The 18,135-nt window shown below is 35.6% G+C and overlaps 2 protein-coding genes across 3 annotated transcripts; one reads left to right on the top strand and one right to left on the bottom strand.

Annotated features, from left to right (window-relative positions):
* Positions 1-126: 126 nt before the first annotated feature.
* On the bottom strand, positions 127-2,847 carry LOC121298737 (apoptosis-associated speck-like protein containing a CARD). Of its 2 annotated transcripts, none has more exons than XM_041225950.1 (3): positions 2,521-2,847; positions 1,587-1,655; positions 127-1,195 (listed from the first exon to the last, which is right to left on the bottom strand). In XM_041225950.1, exons 1-3 carry the CDS (start codon positions 2,798-2,800, stop codon positions 930-932), a joined length of 615 nt encoding a protein of 204 aa, XP_041081884.1. In that variant the 5' UTR covers positions 2,801-2,847; the 3' UTR covers positions 127-929. The 2 variants fall into 2 exon arrangements, with proteins under 2 accessions (XP_041081884.1, XP_041081886.1); XM_041225952.1 differs by having other exon boundaries at positions 127-1,192.
* A 9,378-nt stretch (positions 2,848-12,225) lies between these two features.
* On the top strand, positions 12,226-16,152 carry LOC121298689 (myelin-associated glycoprotein-like; the record flags this gene model as incomplete). Its single annotated transcript, XM_041225877.1, has 6 exons — positions 12,226-12,307; positions 12,797-13,171; positions 13,591-13,884; positions 15,019-15,315; positions 15,680-15,773; positions 16,137-16,152. Coding segments are annotated over exons 1-6 (1,122 nt in total), but the record flags the coding sequence as incomplete, so codon positions are not given.
* Between the last annotated feature and the right edge of the window lie 1,983 nt (positions 16,153-18,135).

Below are 18,135 nucleotides of genomic sequence, written 5' to 3'. Positions count from 1 at the left end.
ATAACAGTAGAATAAAACAAAACAGTAAATGAATATCTCTTAAAGTATTTGTACAGTATCCACGCTGTAATATGCAAAATACTACAATTACAAAACACTAGAATTGCACGGCTATAAACTCCTTGGTCTTTTAATATTATTTTTAATTAATTCAGCACTCTGGGATTGTACAGTAGATATGGATTTCCTGGTGAACACATAGATCCAATAACAGAATAGCAGAAACAGAATGCAAACAGTAATATGTCAGGCTTAACAAGAGGTCAAAGGCTGTATTTGTAAAACTAACAAGATGAGCTAGAAGTGTGTTTGTGATTATATTGTTCCAGCAAACAGCAGACCCTTATAAAACCTACAACATAATTCATGCAGTAAGATTATTTATGAGCTTTTGTACATATTTTTTGCGAATGTATTGCTCTCCGCGTGGTCTTGCTCCTCCCTATCTTGCAGAGTTGGTTTGAAGACACACGCCTCACCACAGCCTTCGATCTGCTGAGGCTGATCTCCTTGTGGTCCCTTCCTAAGGCATTTAGTCATATACCCCTTTGTTTGGGAATTCTCTCCCTAGGGATATCAGAGGCATTGTTTTGACGCAGGAGAACACTGCTGGTGTGAAGTGACCAAGGAAATGCAAGTGCAATGTGGAGTCCAGATGGGAAGTATTTTACAGCCGTTTTGTGCAGTATATAAAAAGGCACTGTGTCTATTAAATTCTGTTAAATGCAACCAATTCAGCTGTGAATTCTGCATGTATTCGATTTCATAATTGTGCCTAGTGCTGCAGCCATTGTCATAAAGCCAGCTTTAAAATGACACTTGACATCGTAGGGACAACACTGTTGGAAAATGCATGCATGATTCTAGGGAACAGGGAAAGAGTGAGGAGAAGAGAGGGGTAAAAGCAATCTAAAAAGTGAGTTATCAAATTAGATCTTCTGCAGCTCTTCAATCAGGAAGGGCTGCTCTCTTTCCAATAATTTGTAAAAATAATCTTTTTGCATGGTGCCCCAGGCCGAGGTAGCGAGGAACAGCTTTCTCATTTTACTCTGAGGTGTTTCATTGGGGTTGTTCACAATTTCGGTGTATAATTCTTCATGTATCATCTTTTCTGAGAGTAGGGCATCCAGAATGGGTGCGACGATAGGGGTCCTTCTGATCAGCGCTTCTCGGTGCCTGTCTACAAAATGAACTCCTGTTGGTAAATAGAAGGAGTGAGGTTTGGTTATAAAACATAGAGAACATCATCTAAATTAAGAAAGCAAAGCAATCACATTTCTTTAATCGCAAACACTGCCAACTTGCAAACCCATTTAAAACCAACCCCCGCATAAGAAGCTATGATCCACCCAGGGTCCCAATAAACATTTATATAGGCTTTATATGATATACAACAGCTTGGCAGCAGTTCAAATTAACCAGATACAGTACTGTAGATTGCAGTCTGAATGTGCTGTAGAGTTTTACAGTAGTCCTTTCCCAAGGTCGTTTTAATATGAAATCACTTTATCTGAGGATTCAGTTATCCAAAATTTTAAAAGTCTATTTGTGTCAGTGTGCGTCAGCAGCTATTGCTTGATACTCACCATTCTCCATTAAGCCAAGCCTTCCACCAGCGTTCCTAGCGGTTCTCTCCATAGCTCCAGGCATTTGACCTGTGTGCGCAGAGCACAGGAACAGTAAGTAGGTGCAAAACCATAACCATCAAAGCATATTCTTATTTCTTACAAACACAAGACTAAATTTTCTTTGACTCCGATGAAGGTCATTTATACACGCCTGAGTTTGCTGGCAAATTTGTGTTGCTTTGCAATAATAAAACAGTAAATGCTGATAGGTTATTAGTTTTACAATGACCTGGTCTCTTTACTTAGTTAAACTGCATCAACAGTATGATTGCATTGTTCTTAAATTACAGTGCTGTCCTTGTGATTGTTACCCTGGTTTCGTGTCGTTTTTGCTACATTGAACTACATCACGCAACACTTTCTACAGCTATTCTCTGCATTATTTTTTACACTAATCGTGCAGCACTACTGGAGAACAATGCAATATAGTTTAAATATGTGCATCTATTTGTTACACTTGTTACGTTATATCAAATGCATATATACTAGTCGATATATATATATATATCTAGATATATATATATATATATATATATATATATATATATATATATATATATATAATATATTTTTTAATTTTTTTTTTTTTTTTGTAAAACTACTGTAAACTCCATTGAAACAAGGAAGTAGGATACTGTTCAGAGAAAAATGACAAGTACTTTGCTTTCATGACATGTTTACATTTTGCATAAATGTTGTACTTATTTAGGCTTATTTCAGTAAATTATTATATTATATTATTTATTATATTATTATTATTATTAATAAACATTTTTATTCGTATATAAACCGTACTGAAAGTAAATGCTACTTATAACATAGCACACAGCATGTGCCCAGTCAGTGCCTAACAGCATGTGCCTGACTATGCATTTCAAAACACTACTCTTACCTGCTTGTCCTGTCTTCATTTCTAGATTGTTGGCCAGTTGATTTTCTCCAATGGCACGCAAAACCCTGACAGTCGCTCTGACAGAGTTACTTTCCGAAAAGGTCCTGACGATTATATCTGCCAAGTCTAAACTATCCGCTCCTTCCACTTTCCCCTTTGCAATTTTCAACCCATCTTCAAAATCCGTGTCGCACAGTTTGTGTCTGAATTTCTTCAGTTCGTTTTGTTGAAGGTCATCCAAAGCATTTATGATGTGATCCTTGACAGTTTTTTTGTCCATCTCAGTTCAAATTTCGTGTACAGCGTGTACGAGCCACTTTGACAACAGGAGCCAGAGCGCCTCTGCTGGTCAGCACTGTAAGCATTTTTGCAACACTTATTTTTATGTTTTTAAACATTCAATAATAATACAAATAACAACAACGTAGCGACACTGCATCTGACTAAACCAGTTTCAGTGCATAGAAAGCTCACTGGAATTTATAAACGAATATAAGCACCGAGTTATATTTTGATTAAAATAATTCTGCATGTATAAAATACGAAGCTTTTACACATCTGTACTTCCTGCTGAGTCCTCATACGTAACTCCTAAGTAGTCGGCTCTCCCAGGTTTATACACACTTCTTTCTTTTAATAAATAGTGGCGGAGACTTGATTTAACTGTGTTAAAAATCCACAACCAAAGCATATTAAAGCAGTTTGATTGTGGCATCTTTTCTATTTACAGTGTAAAGCGAGACATGCAATGCATGATGCGCATTTACCATTTACCAGTCTGTATGTATGCATACACACAGATGTGCTACAGTGCATGTTTATTGGTTTTATATCCACTACAGTGATTTTTATATGACATACAAAGTCGAAGTATCATTTTTAATGATTGATGGCATTTGTACGTGACTACATACTTTAAGTGTAAACAAACAAATGTCATTTTAGCATCAGCATCAACTAGTACTGCCGATCAACCATCACAAACCCAACCACATCCTATCTATATACCACAGTTCGGATTGGTGAGTATGCTCCTTGTGTCAGTTTATAGAGTGACAATTCTTGTAAATTGCAATATGACAACACAGATTGCCTTAACATGCTGTGAGGAAACTACTTTTTATTTATTTATTTATTTATTTATTTATTTTTAATGTACAATGAATATAATATAATTTGTGCCATATAAATGATCAGACCCCCAAGTCAGTTGAGTTTGAGCTTGTGACTGACTGAAACAATGTAACTGAGGTGGGCAAAACACTAAAGAGTTTTTCAAACATTAATATAAAAACCCCACATTGACATTTGTTTAAAACAATACCCTCACAGCCTTACCTTGTGGAAACTCTGTTTTGGTCCTTGGCTCTGGAGCATGTGGTTTATTAACTGTAGTTATTTTCACTGGATAGAAAAAAATATGTATATATTTAATTGACGAGAAACCTTGCTAGTAAGCAAGTAATGGACCAACACAATGAATCTCTAACCGTGTTGAATGTATACAGAGGGGTACAGTTTCAACTGTAACTACATTTATTCTACATTTAATAGATAACCTTTTATAATTTCCTTGTTTATTTGTCTTTGAACACATTGTATATATATAAACAGGAATATATATATATATATATATATATATATATATATATATATATATATATATATATATATATATATATATATATATATATCAATACACTATGTGACTATGTTAAAAAAAAAAATGAAAATGTTGCGTTATGAACAGTAATGAAGACATCATCCACTCTAACAGATTCTAACAGATAACTGGTTTCTTCATTGCTTCTAGAGAATATGGCCTTGGGACTTTGTTCACTGCATAGAAAAATCGAAAAATTGGTCACTGGGAAACAGAATGTCAATTGGGAATTGTCAGGTAAGGCCACCACTGCTCCCCTACCTGACCCATGCTCTGACAAGGCTTTCCAGCAGACACTGATTAACTGGTACAGCAGGTGGCTTCACATTAGACAACATGTGTAGTCACCACTGGGCGGGTGAGGTCAGGTGTAAAACCAGAACAACTATGGTTGTGTTCATGTTGTCATTATATGTGAATTGGAAAAGCTAATTAGAGTAGTTGGAATATTAACACATACGGAGTGAGACAAGTTATTTATTGTGTGAAAAACAAATATCAAAAGCTAATCAGGACTATGTTAAAAAACTAAAATGTTGCGTTATGTATAACAGCATCGATGACATCATCCACTCTTAACAGATTCTCCAAATACATGATTAGATTTTTGATTTCTTCATTGCTGCTAGAGAATGTGGCATCAAACCCGGACTGCACTTCACCTATGTGCGCTACTGTATTTCACCACTTTCACAAAGAGCAATCACTTTGGACGTGTTTGTGTTTATTATACATGTTACTTATCTCAGGACTGAACCCCGTGGTTTTGACTGTGCAATACGCATTGGTGTGCATTACCAGTTGTTATTATTAACTTCTTGCTTGTCGTTGTTTGGTGCACTACACCAGTTCTACACCTACACATTGCAAACCACTTTGCCACAGGGTCGAAACCAGAAGCTGTGCTATTGGACTGAAATGTCTTTTGCTTTTTGGAACCTAACCCTGTGGTTAAGAAAAGAAACTACTAAAGCAATTTAAAACAATAAATAGTACAGAATAAGCTCAAATACGACCATTTTCAAGCAGCATAGTGAACTGTTACCCTTAACCTACTATTTACAGAAAAACAAACCGAGAGTAGCCAAGAAGAATAACAGTACCAAACGGGTCTCAAACACAGATTAACCAGATGTTTAATAACAGATTTGCCACAGAGCACTTTTAAGTTATTAAAAATGCACCCTCATAGAGCATGCCCATAATACTGGCTTATATTGACTGGTGAGCAATTTTTTCAATGGGCTTATCGAGTTGGTATTTCCCATATCACACAATCATGTGATATTAGAAACACTTGCTCATTAATACCAGCAACAGTGCCCTACCATAGTGTGAGATGTGAAACTGTCAAACAGAAACAGATCTCTACAATTCTGCAGCGTGTACTTGATAAAGAAAGCTCTTGAGAGCCCTCCGCGTCCAGTAAAAATCAGGTCAATCGAAGAGAAACGCACATTTCCAACATCGAAACTACCACGGCAATAGGCTCTCTGCTCTCAATCTTCGAGGCAAACTGGATTTTCCATGAGGGAGTCACCATAAACATCTATAAATAGGCCACCTGAAAAATCTCCCATCCACAGATGAAAATGCTTTGTAACACACTCTGATTCTGACTGAAGGCAAAAAATATATATATATATGTTAAAGCATGTAATTTAAACATGCTCCTTAACTTTTGTCTGCTGGAAAAAAAGAAAAAAAAAAAACAACAAGTTGCCACGGAAACCTGAATGGAAAAATAAACCAACAGAACTGGCACCCTGTAATGTCTCACCTATCGCAAACCTTGTTTTAAATTTTGTTCAAGTTATCAAAGTTGTTACTATTTTAAATAAAATTAGTTTATTATTATATTTTATAAATATGTTATTAGTCAATTTTATTATTATATCTGAAGTTCACTCTCTGTCTAAAAACTCATTGACATAAAGTAAGTAGAGCAAGTACCCCACAATAAACAACACAGAACTTTGGCATTGTGCAATAGAGGCATTGTGCCCTTGGGTGGCCCAGAATTGCCCAATACCACCCACCCTTATTGCTTACCTAATCCCTTGGGATCCTTGGATATACACCTCAGGCTTTGCCCTCAGGTTTTATGTAGCATCCCATCTGTAGGACGGGCATTAAATTCTCATATCACACACAACCCCAGGTATTGTTCTCAAATGGGCTTTGAGTTTGTTTGGAGAATCTCTAGTGCTGGGAAAGAGCAACCTTTCTCATTTCATTCAGGTCATGTGACAATGTGATGACACCGGCTCTGTCTGGCTTCAATGAAACGAGGAAAGACCAGGAATCAAAACAATTCAATTGACATTTTCAGATACTTGCTTTTTATTGTAAATGTAGAAAACCAAGGGGGGGGGGGGATGAGAAAATTGTATTTGTTACACCCATTCCCTCTTCATTTCACTCATCAAGTATTCACACACATTAGGAAAGTAAATACATAGCTTGATATTTTTTTCTGCAGCTGTTTTGACTCCATCTGAAAATACTTTCTCGTTCCTGTTTGTTCCTCATTTGTTTGGAAGTGCTGAGAGTGTAGGAGTGTGCACAGAGAGCTCAGGGCTGCTGCTGTGTGGAGGGCCCGGTTGATTCGTCTCCCTTTGGACTGCAGTTGCTGCGACCAGCGCTCGAACCAGAGCATCATCTGCCATATTTTCAGTTTATCACTCTCTCTGTTTAGTTTTAGAAGGTCGGGTACTATAGCTTTTCATGGTCTACAGTTTGGCATCCCACCAGTTCCACCATAGGTAACAAGACTGCACATCACCACGGTTCGGATCCAGGACACAGAAATGAAAGTTTATCAGCGCTTACGCATTATTTTTAATAGACACAAAAACAAAATAAACAAAACAAACACCTAGCTCTTACGAGCAGTGACTAACACAGGAACCTAAACTATAAACAGGACAGCTACGCTGTTTACCTGTTAAAACAAAAATCAACCAAAACACACAAAAAAGGCTTTACACAGTACCTGTTTTTCCTTTAAAATCGGTTGACAACACTATCAACCGGGCCCTCCACACAGCAGCAGCCCTGAGAACACTGGCTGCTTTCTTTAGATACCCTGCACTTGGCTCTAATTTACAGTGATAGCCAGGTGCAGGGGATAATTAATAAAACAATTGACAATCAAATTAAGTAAATGTGCATTTGCACATGTTTTTTTTTTTTTCTCAGCAGGGAAGGAATTAACCCTCTCCCTGCTCACAATATATATATATATATATATATATATATATATATATATATATATATATATATATATATATAGAGAGATATATAGAGAGAGAGAGAGAGAGAGAGAGAGAGAGAGAGAGAGAGAGAGAGAGAGAGAGAGAGACTTATTTGGACACTTTCTTTAGAGGTATAACAATCTAAAACTGTGTATATAATGTCATATAAGAACAAGGAACCTTCAATCATTTTTTGAAGTTTTTATCTGGTTGTTCGTCTGCGTCCAAAATAAACAACACTCAGCATGTTCTTTCTGAGACTGTAGGTTCTTGTGACCACATGTGAATAGTACATTTCCTGGGCAGGTTTTCGAAAAAAAAAAAAAAAAAATCAGCTTAGATCTGGAAACTGTTGGCTACAATTCTCAGAACTTTCTCCAGACAATTAAATACAGGTATTTGATTTTATTGAAGCGCTTAGTATTTTGTCCTTCTGCATTTTGATGTTTGTTTGTATGATTGGGTGTATGTTTTTTTTTTTTTTATGTAAAAAAAATACAAATAGAGTTGCACTATATGCAACGTGTGCGTTATATGTTGCTGAAACATAGACAATACATATTTAATGAGGTTAATAATACAAATAAAATGCTTAGACATATTAAAATATTGATATGTTTATAACAACTTTTTTTAAGTGAAAGGGCTACGTTCTCCTCTTGTGAGATAGCTCTATAACATCCCCGCTGGGAAATAAATATCTAAGAAAGAAGATATTGTGGAGGGCGGTTACAACGTATGTAATTGTGATAACACTTCTTGTTAACACTATTTTGTATGCAGACATTTGGGGTATTTGACTGTGAGGATATATGCATTTTTGAGCATATCTGGAAAAACTTCATATTAATTTGTAATGACTCTATAGCTATGGCCAAAAGTTTTGCAGTACCCTATAGTATTAAAAAAAAAAAAAAAAGTTGCTTCATAAAATCGAATTAAACCAGCTGTTACGAATTGAATTACATACCGCTTTGTAGTTTTCCATGTACTTTTTTACGTAAAATTTTAAAAGGTAAATTTTTATTTATCAAATGATAATAGTGCATTACTATTATGGCTTCTGTTAGACTTTTGCGATAGTATTTTGTAGGTTCTTTGACATGATGTTAAAGGAAAGATCTAAATTATGTCCAATGTATATAGCTTTTTTTTTTTTTTTTTTTTTTTTTTTTTTTTTAATTATGTCTCAGTCTCCAAATTCAAGGTAATATAAAACTTTTGGCCACAGCTGTACCCCCTGGTTATCAACTATTTGGCCATACTGATATCTCTAATTTTGAATTGACAGCAAGGCATATTACAAAATTGCTTTGTTTTTGTTTTTGTTTTTTATCATCTAATTTGTGTTAGGGGGATTTCTAATGTCTATGCAATATGTTTTAAATGGCGTCTTCAAAGGGATCCTCCTGTGACCTACTTATATTATATATATATATATAATATATATCTATATATATATATATATATATATATATATATATATATATATATATATATATATATATATATATATATATATTTATATATATATATATATATATATATATTTAAAACAAAATATAAAAATAAACAAAACACAAAACAAACACCTAGCTCCCTTGGAGCGTTAAGTACACTTTTAGGCAGGTCCCTGACTAGCTTGAAGTATGGCTCAGCTGTTTACCTGTCCTAAAACAAAACAGTTTAACAAAAAGGTTTTCACACAGTACCTTTTGTATTACGATTGAGCACACTAACGGCTCTCTTACTGAGCAGGCTGACTGCTTTCCTTAAATATCCTGCACCTGGCTCTAATTTGCAATGACAGCCAGGCGCAGGTGATAATCAACCATTAAATAATCAAACAATTAATAATTACATTTGACAGGGTGATTTTAACTCCTTTCCTGCCAAAAACACACAGTTTGTGTTACAATATATTATTATTATTATTATTATTATTATTATTATTATTTATTATTATTATTAATTAATTTATTTATTTTTCTTTATAAAAGGTGACTTACAGGTGTAATGGGGCAGGGTTACAATGTGAGATTAATATTTAAATAGTATAGTTTACAATAACTGCAATAATGCTACTGAAATACAATACAAAGTAGGGTGCAACAATTTAGGATTACAACAAGTTATACCTACAATGATGTATCACTAATGCAATAGTGCAAGGATAGTGCATCAGCCGAGGATCCAGTAACGTGGTGCTGAGGTCAGGCAAGTCCAGTGCACAGTAGGAGGGGTGGATCAAGAGATGTACACTTATGGTTGTCTTTGCCAGTTTTTCACTTGCCCGTGTGATGTTGCTCACAAGTGTTGTATTTTACAAGGTTTTTTTTTTCGTTTATCACTTAATGCTACCCTCATTTCCTATCATCAGACTAAAACACTCCCCTGAACTTTATATATTGGTTCAAATGCATTGACAGATAATGCTTATTAATTCACTAATGCAGGGGTTCTCAAAGTCAGGCCTGGGGACCCCCTGTGGCTGCTGGTTTTCATTCCAACTGAGCTCTCAATTACTAGACCTGTAATTGAACTGATTACTTATTCCCTTTTACTTGTTTTCATTACATTTTATAAGTAACTTGAACTGCAACTTTAAGAGCTGAAAACAATTAAAGGTCTATGTGACAGGGTCTTCCTCGGGTCACACGCGTGGGTAGCCGCTGTTCAAGCATACAGAGAGACTGAGGTGGTGTTGACACGCCGGCACAGGCGCGCAGGATTTATTAACAACAAAAAGAAAGTGAAAGTAAAATAAAGGCGGTCATGTGACGTTACCAGCGATGGTAACGCACAGAGGACAAATACAGTAAACCGTACAAAAAAGTGCAAAATAAAACACAATACCCCAAACTATAACTCAAAAGGTGCCGTGAAAACGGCAGGCCTTGCAGCAGCCCCGATCACAGCGATCGCCATGCTTTTATACTGACTCTCCGTTGAGACACGCCCACCCGCCTGCGGGAACAGCTGATTGCTTTCAGCTGCTGCTCCACGCAGACGGGTAATCGTCCCCAGTGGAGCGCCACAGCAGCTAAACAATTAAATCAATATTAACAATTAACACAAAAACATACAATAAAACTACTTATTCCATTGTGCAAGGCTTACGCTTTGCCACAGTCTAATTAAGCAAATTATTACAAGACCCGCCTGTTCTCTCTTGCTTTCCATGGTCTTTAAGCCTGATACCTGCTATTAGCTGCTGTGTTGCTGCCACTATTTCACGTATTATGTTACTATGTATTATGCATTTTCCACTGTATTTAGTGTACTATTTCATGTATTATGCTACTATCATGTATTATGTACTTTCCACTGTATTTAATATATTATGCTTTTTTATCACTGTATATCATGTGTTATGCATTTCTCTGTATTTAAAGTAGTATGGATTTTCTTGTTACTGCATTGTAAAGCGCTTTGTGATGGAGGTCCACTATGAAAGGCGCTATATAAAATAAAGATTGATTGATTGATTGATTAGTTAAATTAATAGTCTAGTTCCATATTTGAGAGCTCAGTTGGTGTGAAACCTAAAAACCTTAATGGGTCCCCAGGACTGAGTTTGAGCAGCCCTGCACTAGTGTGATGGATCTGGTATTGTTGGTACCTCTTTTCTTTGCTTGGTGATGCAGTAAGATCTACGTAGACCTGACAATTTGTGCATATTGATCAGTGAAGGTGAATGCCCAGCGTGACAATTAGTGTTTTGTTTGAACTGCTTATTTTGGCTCTCGTGCTGTTGTTTGTTTGTTTAATAAATAGCACTTAAACTACAGCTTTCTCCTGCCAGTTACAAGCATTGCCAGTGACACTTCCCTATTGTATATGTTGGTTATAACCACTTTTTTATAACCTTCTAGCTGTTTGCTGCAAGAAAACGTATTTCAACAGGCAGAGTTTATGATTTCGCCTGCTAAAGCACTTTCCTGTTGTCACCAGAAAGTGACCCTTTTAATGTATTTTAAGTTAAAGCTTGCAAACATGCTCCTTTTGAGCTAAATGATAGTCTATTAGGATTTGAGTTTGAGTTAAAAAAAACAGAGAAGAAATGCCTAGACCACTTTTTCCCACTGCAGCATTTTACACTATGTAGAGATGGATCATTTAATGAATGGATCTATTATTAATAGATAAATTAAAAAAAAAAAAAAAACAGGCCTACAAAACTAAAACCGCACCCTAGCTACAGTGATCTTGATGCAGGGCAGAAAGCACAACCGACTGTTTTCAGCCCTTCTTCTCTCTAACAAACTTTTGTCGATCCTTTTTATAGTGGCATGGGTCTACTTGATCCTCAGTTAATCAATGAACCACTATCTACATTTGCAGGGTCTCTCTCTGTCACAGCCACATACAATTGAGCAATATCCCTTCTGCTCTCATTCACAAACTGCTTCTTCATTTTCAGTGCTCAATCAAACAAATGTCACTTGAAGTTGGGTCACTTAAATACTAAAATATACTGATACGCTCACTTATTTTGTACACTTAAAACATATTCATATGCCATTTTTAGTTTTATATAAAAGAGGTTTACAAATGTTGATAGAAATAACTCTTTGAATTGATTTTGCGAACAGCAGGTACCGCAGCTCATGTTGTGCCTTTTTATTTCATTTTAGAGGATCTCTAATTATCCTTTAAAATGTTGAACAGGTTTGTTTGCAGATTCTTCTGGTCAAACAAAAGTCCACACTGGAAAGGTTGACGTGTTGGTGTTTGCCATCTGTCAGACCATCTGTTTGTTTTTTGTTTTTTTTGTTTTTTTTGCAGACCACCTGATTATCATCTGCTGTGATCACGATAATGTTATCATTTCAAAAACTTCTGCTGCAATGTGCTTTTCTAGAAGGTAGGGGATTGTTTGTATCAATATATGCAAAATGTTCAAGCCCGTTGGTCAATAGATATTAATCGTTACATGCTACAAGTCATTTTATTGCTCACGAGACACATTTCATTATCTCGGGAGGGGGTGGGGGGGACGGAAGTAAGGTTTTCTGTTTTTTCGATCCTGGAATAAATTACCTCTCAGTCACAAGATAACAGAATGGTAATTTTGAGATCCTGTCATAAATTATTTCGTGATCTCGACATAACAAAGTTTTTGACTAGTAAATGACTTAACTTGCCAGATCCTGTTAACCCTCAACTAATTCTCTCTGCATACTACCATTGCATTGAGTAAAATGCAACACAGATAGAGACTTGGGAGCAATATTGCAAAGGATTTTTCTATTATGTAATTATCATCTTTTTTTTTAATGAAAATATTTGTTACTGTATACATTTTTTTTGTTATTGATGTTTTCAACTAATTTGTCTTACACTTTTCTTTCAGTGATATGTTTCCCCTTTGACTACGGTACTGGAAACCAGGCACAAATACCAACAAATGTATCAGCACTGAAAGGGTCCTGTGTCGTTATACCCTGTAAATTTACCTTTTCTCATTTTGAGAAATATGCTAAACTCGTGCATGGCATGTGGCAATATAATAATTTTGGAAGATACATTAATCACCCTGACTCTTCACAAGTGGTGAACACTTTTAAGGGACGTACATACCTGATTGGAGATTTGCAAAAGCATGATTGCTCTCTGAAGATTGATGCAGTGAAAGTCGACGACATTGGTCCATTTTGTTTTAGATTCGAAGTACCAGGGATTGATCAAGCATCATATTTAAAGCATATAGTATTCATAAACGTTAAAGGTGAGAGCTTAGTCATTTAAAAAATACTTCCCTAAATTAAAGTTATTGTGAAAAATGTGGCTTGCTTACCATCTTTATTTTTAATTGTGTATTTCTTTTTTTGGTTATTATTGAACTTAGTGCTTAAGTCGAGGAACAAGTAACATGGCTATATGTATAACTGATTATGTGGTGGTCTTGTGATGTGAAACATTATACATTACTGCAAGATAAGACAATCAATACCAATTCAAATGGACTGTCAATAATACAGTAGCCCAGTGTCAAAGCATTTTGATAACTGACTTTCATATATTGTTGATGTAATGCGATAGCCAACAATTATTCCATGCATATCTACTAAGATAAATAAAAAATGGAAAAGATTTCTACCTTTATTTTAGAATTGTGTAGTTTCACAATCTGTTTTCCTGGTTTAGATTCTCCTGATGAACCCTCAATAAATCGGTTGTCAGAAGTCAAAGCCGGGGTTGATTTAGCTGTGACTTGCTCTGTCCCTCACACTTGCCCTTCAAACCCGCCTGTTATTACTTGGAGTCGCACCAACGCCACTTCGACAGTTCACCACAAAGCAACAGGGAATGGAATATGGGACGTGTCCTCAATCCTCAAGTTCATACCATTAGCGAGTGATCACACGACCCGTCTGACATGCATTGCCCAGTTCTGGGGAGGAAAGCAAGCAAATATCTCTGTCTTGTTAAATGTGAAATGTGAGTTTTTTTGTTTTTTGTTTTTTTTACGTATGTCTTAATATACTTCAAGTCTACCGAAAGTACAACATTTTTATGTTAGATTTCGTCACATTTTTCAATTTGTCAGTTTTACTGTATATGAAAAACTCGGTATGTAATTCAATATCTTAACATTGTCCAACAGGTTTCATGGGACTTTATGAAGCAACATTAGTTTGTTCTATAGGGTGATGCAAAACATTTGGTCATTTAATACATACTGTGTTACTATGTGTTTGACCTACTTGATTTTACTGTAAATCACCCTATAAAAGTCAACACTGACTCCAAAGAGCCTCAATTGACCTGTGGTGTGCCAGGTGCTATCCCTGGTACAATGTCATTGGTGATCAAACACTGAGACTGTCGCAAACTGGCATCATAATCTCTGTGCAGAATGTGTCCAGAGTTTTTTTCTACTCTTTGCAGAACAGAGAGACGTTGAGCAACTATTCTACAGCGAGGCTCAATGTGGCGTGTAAGTGCTGCATTGAGACTAATGTACAGCTACGGCCAAAAGTTTTGCATCACTCTATAGAATGAACACATTTTGCTTCATAAAGTAAAGTCAATCAAAACTGGCTCAACAATGTTACATTAACATATTGAATTACATACCGCTTTGTAGTATTCCATGTATTTAATGACAAAACTGACAAATATCAAACCATGTGACATTTCGAAATCTAACATGAAATACTACTGTACTACTATTATGGCTTCCAGTAGACTTTGCAATATTATTTTGTATCTTTTTTGATTGCACGATGTTAAAGAAAAGATCTAAATTATGTTCATGTAGTTTTTATTTTTTTAAATTCTAAGTGATGCAAAAGTTTTGGCTATAGCTGTAGTCTGTGTGAACACAGAGATGCTGTCGTCTATAGGGAGGTGTGGGGTGTTGAATCTGTGGGCAGTGGTAATCAGTCTGGTAGCATTACAGTTTGAAGACATAATTTTAAAAACCTAATTAATATAGCTCAAAATAAACCTAAACAAACCTTCCAAAACCAAGGCGGGTTCTTTTTTTTTTTTTTTTTAACTAAACATTTAGCACAATTTATGGAACAATTTACACACCAGTTCAACATCTGTACCAATCTTGCATTACAGACAAGCCAACGATCGCGTCGGAATCAGCCTGTACCGTCGACATCAAAGGACAGGTAACGTGTCATTGCATCGTGGACTCCAACCCCCCACCTGAGATCGAGTGGCGCGTTTCTGACAGCGACCTGAATGAATCTACCACCGGTCTGAAGTCATTCTCCATTAGTAACAGCAGAGGAGAGCAGGACGCAGTCACCATAGGAGTTCTACAGGGAAGGATGGCCTTCACAGGACAGGTCTCCTGCACTGCCACCAACACGCAGGGGAATGCCTCGCTGTCATTCACACGCCCAATGAGTGGTATGGCACTCGTCTTCTAGGCTTCTTGCTATTTAAGCTCGTTGAGTACGTTAGAGAAGGCTGTTGTTCCTGCAGTTGCAGTCCAAACAAAATGATGTAAAATATTTGAAAACTGAAACATTGACTTATTATATTATTATTATTATTATTATTATTATTATTATTATTATTATTATTATTATTATTATTTTATCGGCGGTTGTTTGCAACAACAAAAATAGATGTATAAAAACCCTGCTGAAGAGCAAAATCATATTTACAGATTATATTTATATTGTATTTAGTGATATTACTAATCACTGTGGATGAGAAGAGAACACCAATGTGATCGAGACCACCCCTATTTAATTGATCTTGTTTGCAGATGTCTACATATACATCGCAATCTCTGCTGTGGCTGCTGTGTTGATTGTAGCTATTGTGGCTGCAGTGAGCTGGCTGAGAATAAAGAGGAATGAGTAAGTATGTGTTTATTTATAGAAGAACATTTTGTGACAAATAAAGCTAGTAGGCATCACATGATCACAAGTTTGGAAACCACCTAATAAGGCCACCCTTACTGGCTGCCCAAACTACAAAATGATATCTTTAGATATGATGCATTAACTTAATATAAAGCACAAGTCTTGGACTCAGAAACTACTATTGAATAAGATGGGTTTTTTTAGAATTGTGCTGTATGTTCCATCTATACCCAGGAAATACTGAAATTACACATTCTCAATCGTGATTGGCTGATTTCTTATACGCGATTGATAGTACAATTCTAATCTATACTTTTTTTTTCTTTTAAATAACTTTATATTTTTTCTCGCATACAGGAAAATAAAACAAGCCCCGAAAATTGCTTTAAAAAATAATTATGGAAATACTCAGGTATGCTATTAATATTACCTTAATGTCTTGTGTTCTGTGTTTGCAGTAACCCTATTGTGGTTCAAAACTTTAATAGGTCAGTTTGAAATGACATCTAAAGTACAAAGTGAATCTAAAATGAATTTCTTACATTTTCTTTTATGACATTTCCCACATATACGCAGGACAATGTCGCTAATGATGTTTATCAAAATGCCTTGGTATGTAATTATTATATAATAATGTATTTCATTATTTAATCACAAAAACAAATCTCCTCAACTAATGTTTTGCTGCCTTTGTCCCAAAATTATTGACAGCCCAACCCATTTATATAAGCAATTGAAAAGCTTTTTTCAACATTTATATTGCTGATTGGTTTGATACTGTTTTTTTTTTATTCACACATCAGAAGTAAAATAAACTAGGAAATAACTTTTTTTCAACTTTTACTAGAAACAAGCAACATGGATTTTAAAAATTAGTTGAAGGTCAAGACACATGCAACAAAGTTGTCCTCAACATATCTGCAACATTTCCCAGTGCAGTATGTAACTGCATTTCTATTACCTGTCCCCACATATAGCTGGAAACAATGTCTGGAAGATCAGATGATTACACTAATGATGTGTATGAAAATGTTCAGGTAATTAATATATAATATCGGTAACCCTTTACATTGTCTCTAATTACTGTGTATTTACATAGTAAAAACATGTGCACTTACACATAACTACAATGTTATTGTGCATAGTTACAATGTACTTATAGTGTAAATGTTTTTGCATGATATATTATTTATTTATTTATTTATTTATTTATTTCTTAGCAGACACCCTTACCCAGGGTGAATTACTGTACAATTAAGAGCAAGATACAAAATACAATGACTTCAGCCCTAATAAGAGCAAATACAAACCACAGTACGATTTGATATCGGGGCAGTTCAAGAGCAGTTAACAGTGTTGATAATTACATCAGGGTTATATACGAGTGCAAGTTGAATACAAGGTACTACAGATTGGGTTAAGTGTAGGGTTAAATACAGTAAAATATGGAGCAGATAAGTACAAGATAAAGTTCACCCTAACCCTAACTCTAAACCTAACCCCAACCACTATAACTCCTTTCTGATACAATTGTATACTTGCATGCATTGTGCAAAAAGATCTATCCTAAGTACATTTTAACAATGCATAATAACATTATAATTACACATGTATTCACTAAGTAACTACTATGTAAATACACAGTAATTAGTGACACTTAATAGTGTTACAATAATATCCCTTTTTTGGCTAATTACACAAAATATTTTTAAAACTGATTTTTATTTTAAAAGTTGCTATCTCCTCCATTTAATTTAAAGACGACCCATGATGCCCCCCCACAATCAACTTTTTCTCAACTTTTCTCTGAGACGCTCGCCAGGAGAGTTTTCTTCTAAACACTGAAGTGGATCCAATTCATGCTCCCTCCTGCAACAATACTGGTGCTCTGATCAAAAAGAATGCTGTAAAATGGGAACAGAAAGCCAGAATTGTTGCAGGAGGGAGCGAGATATGGATACACAGCAATCCTTAGAAGACTTTTTTTTTTCTCAAATGCTCCATAGTAAACATTGAGAAATGTGTTGCCCAGTTGATTTTAGGAGTACGGTTTAACATTTAAAAAGATAATAGAGTATGCTTCAAGCTATATCACAGTGATACAGACAACAAGGGACACTGCAAGATAACATAATGTGTTTCTTGTAAACTTTGCTGGGTGTTCAGCAAAACATTAATGTAACATTGCTGTTGTCTTATCCCCCTAAAATACACAGGCATTTCATGTGGTTGAAGACATTTACGAGAATGTAAATGCCAATGTTGGACCACACAAGGACTACAGAATGAATCGATGAAAATAGAGACCCCTTAGCAGGAACAACAATGTAAAAACAAATCGACTAACCAGAAGAGG

Source organism: Polyodon spathula, chromosome 24 (genome assembly GCF_017654505.1).
Source record: "Polyodon spathula isolate WHYD16114869_AA chromosome 24, ASM1765450v1, whole genome shotgun sequence".
Lineage (NCBI taxonomy): Eukaryota > Metazoa > Chordata > Actinopteri > Acipenseriformes > Polyodontidae > Polyodon > Polyodon spathula.
This window is presented reverse-complemented; position numbering and strand designations above follow the sequence as displayed.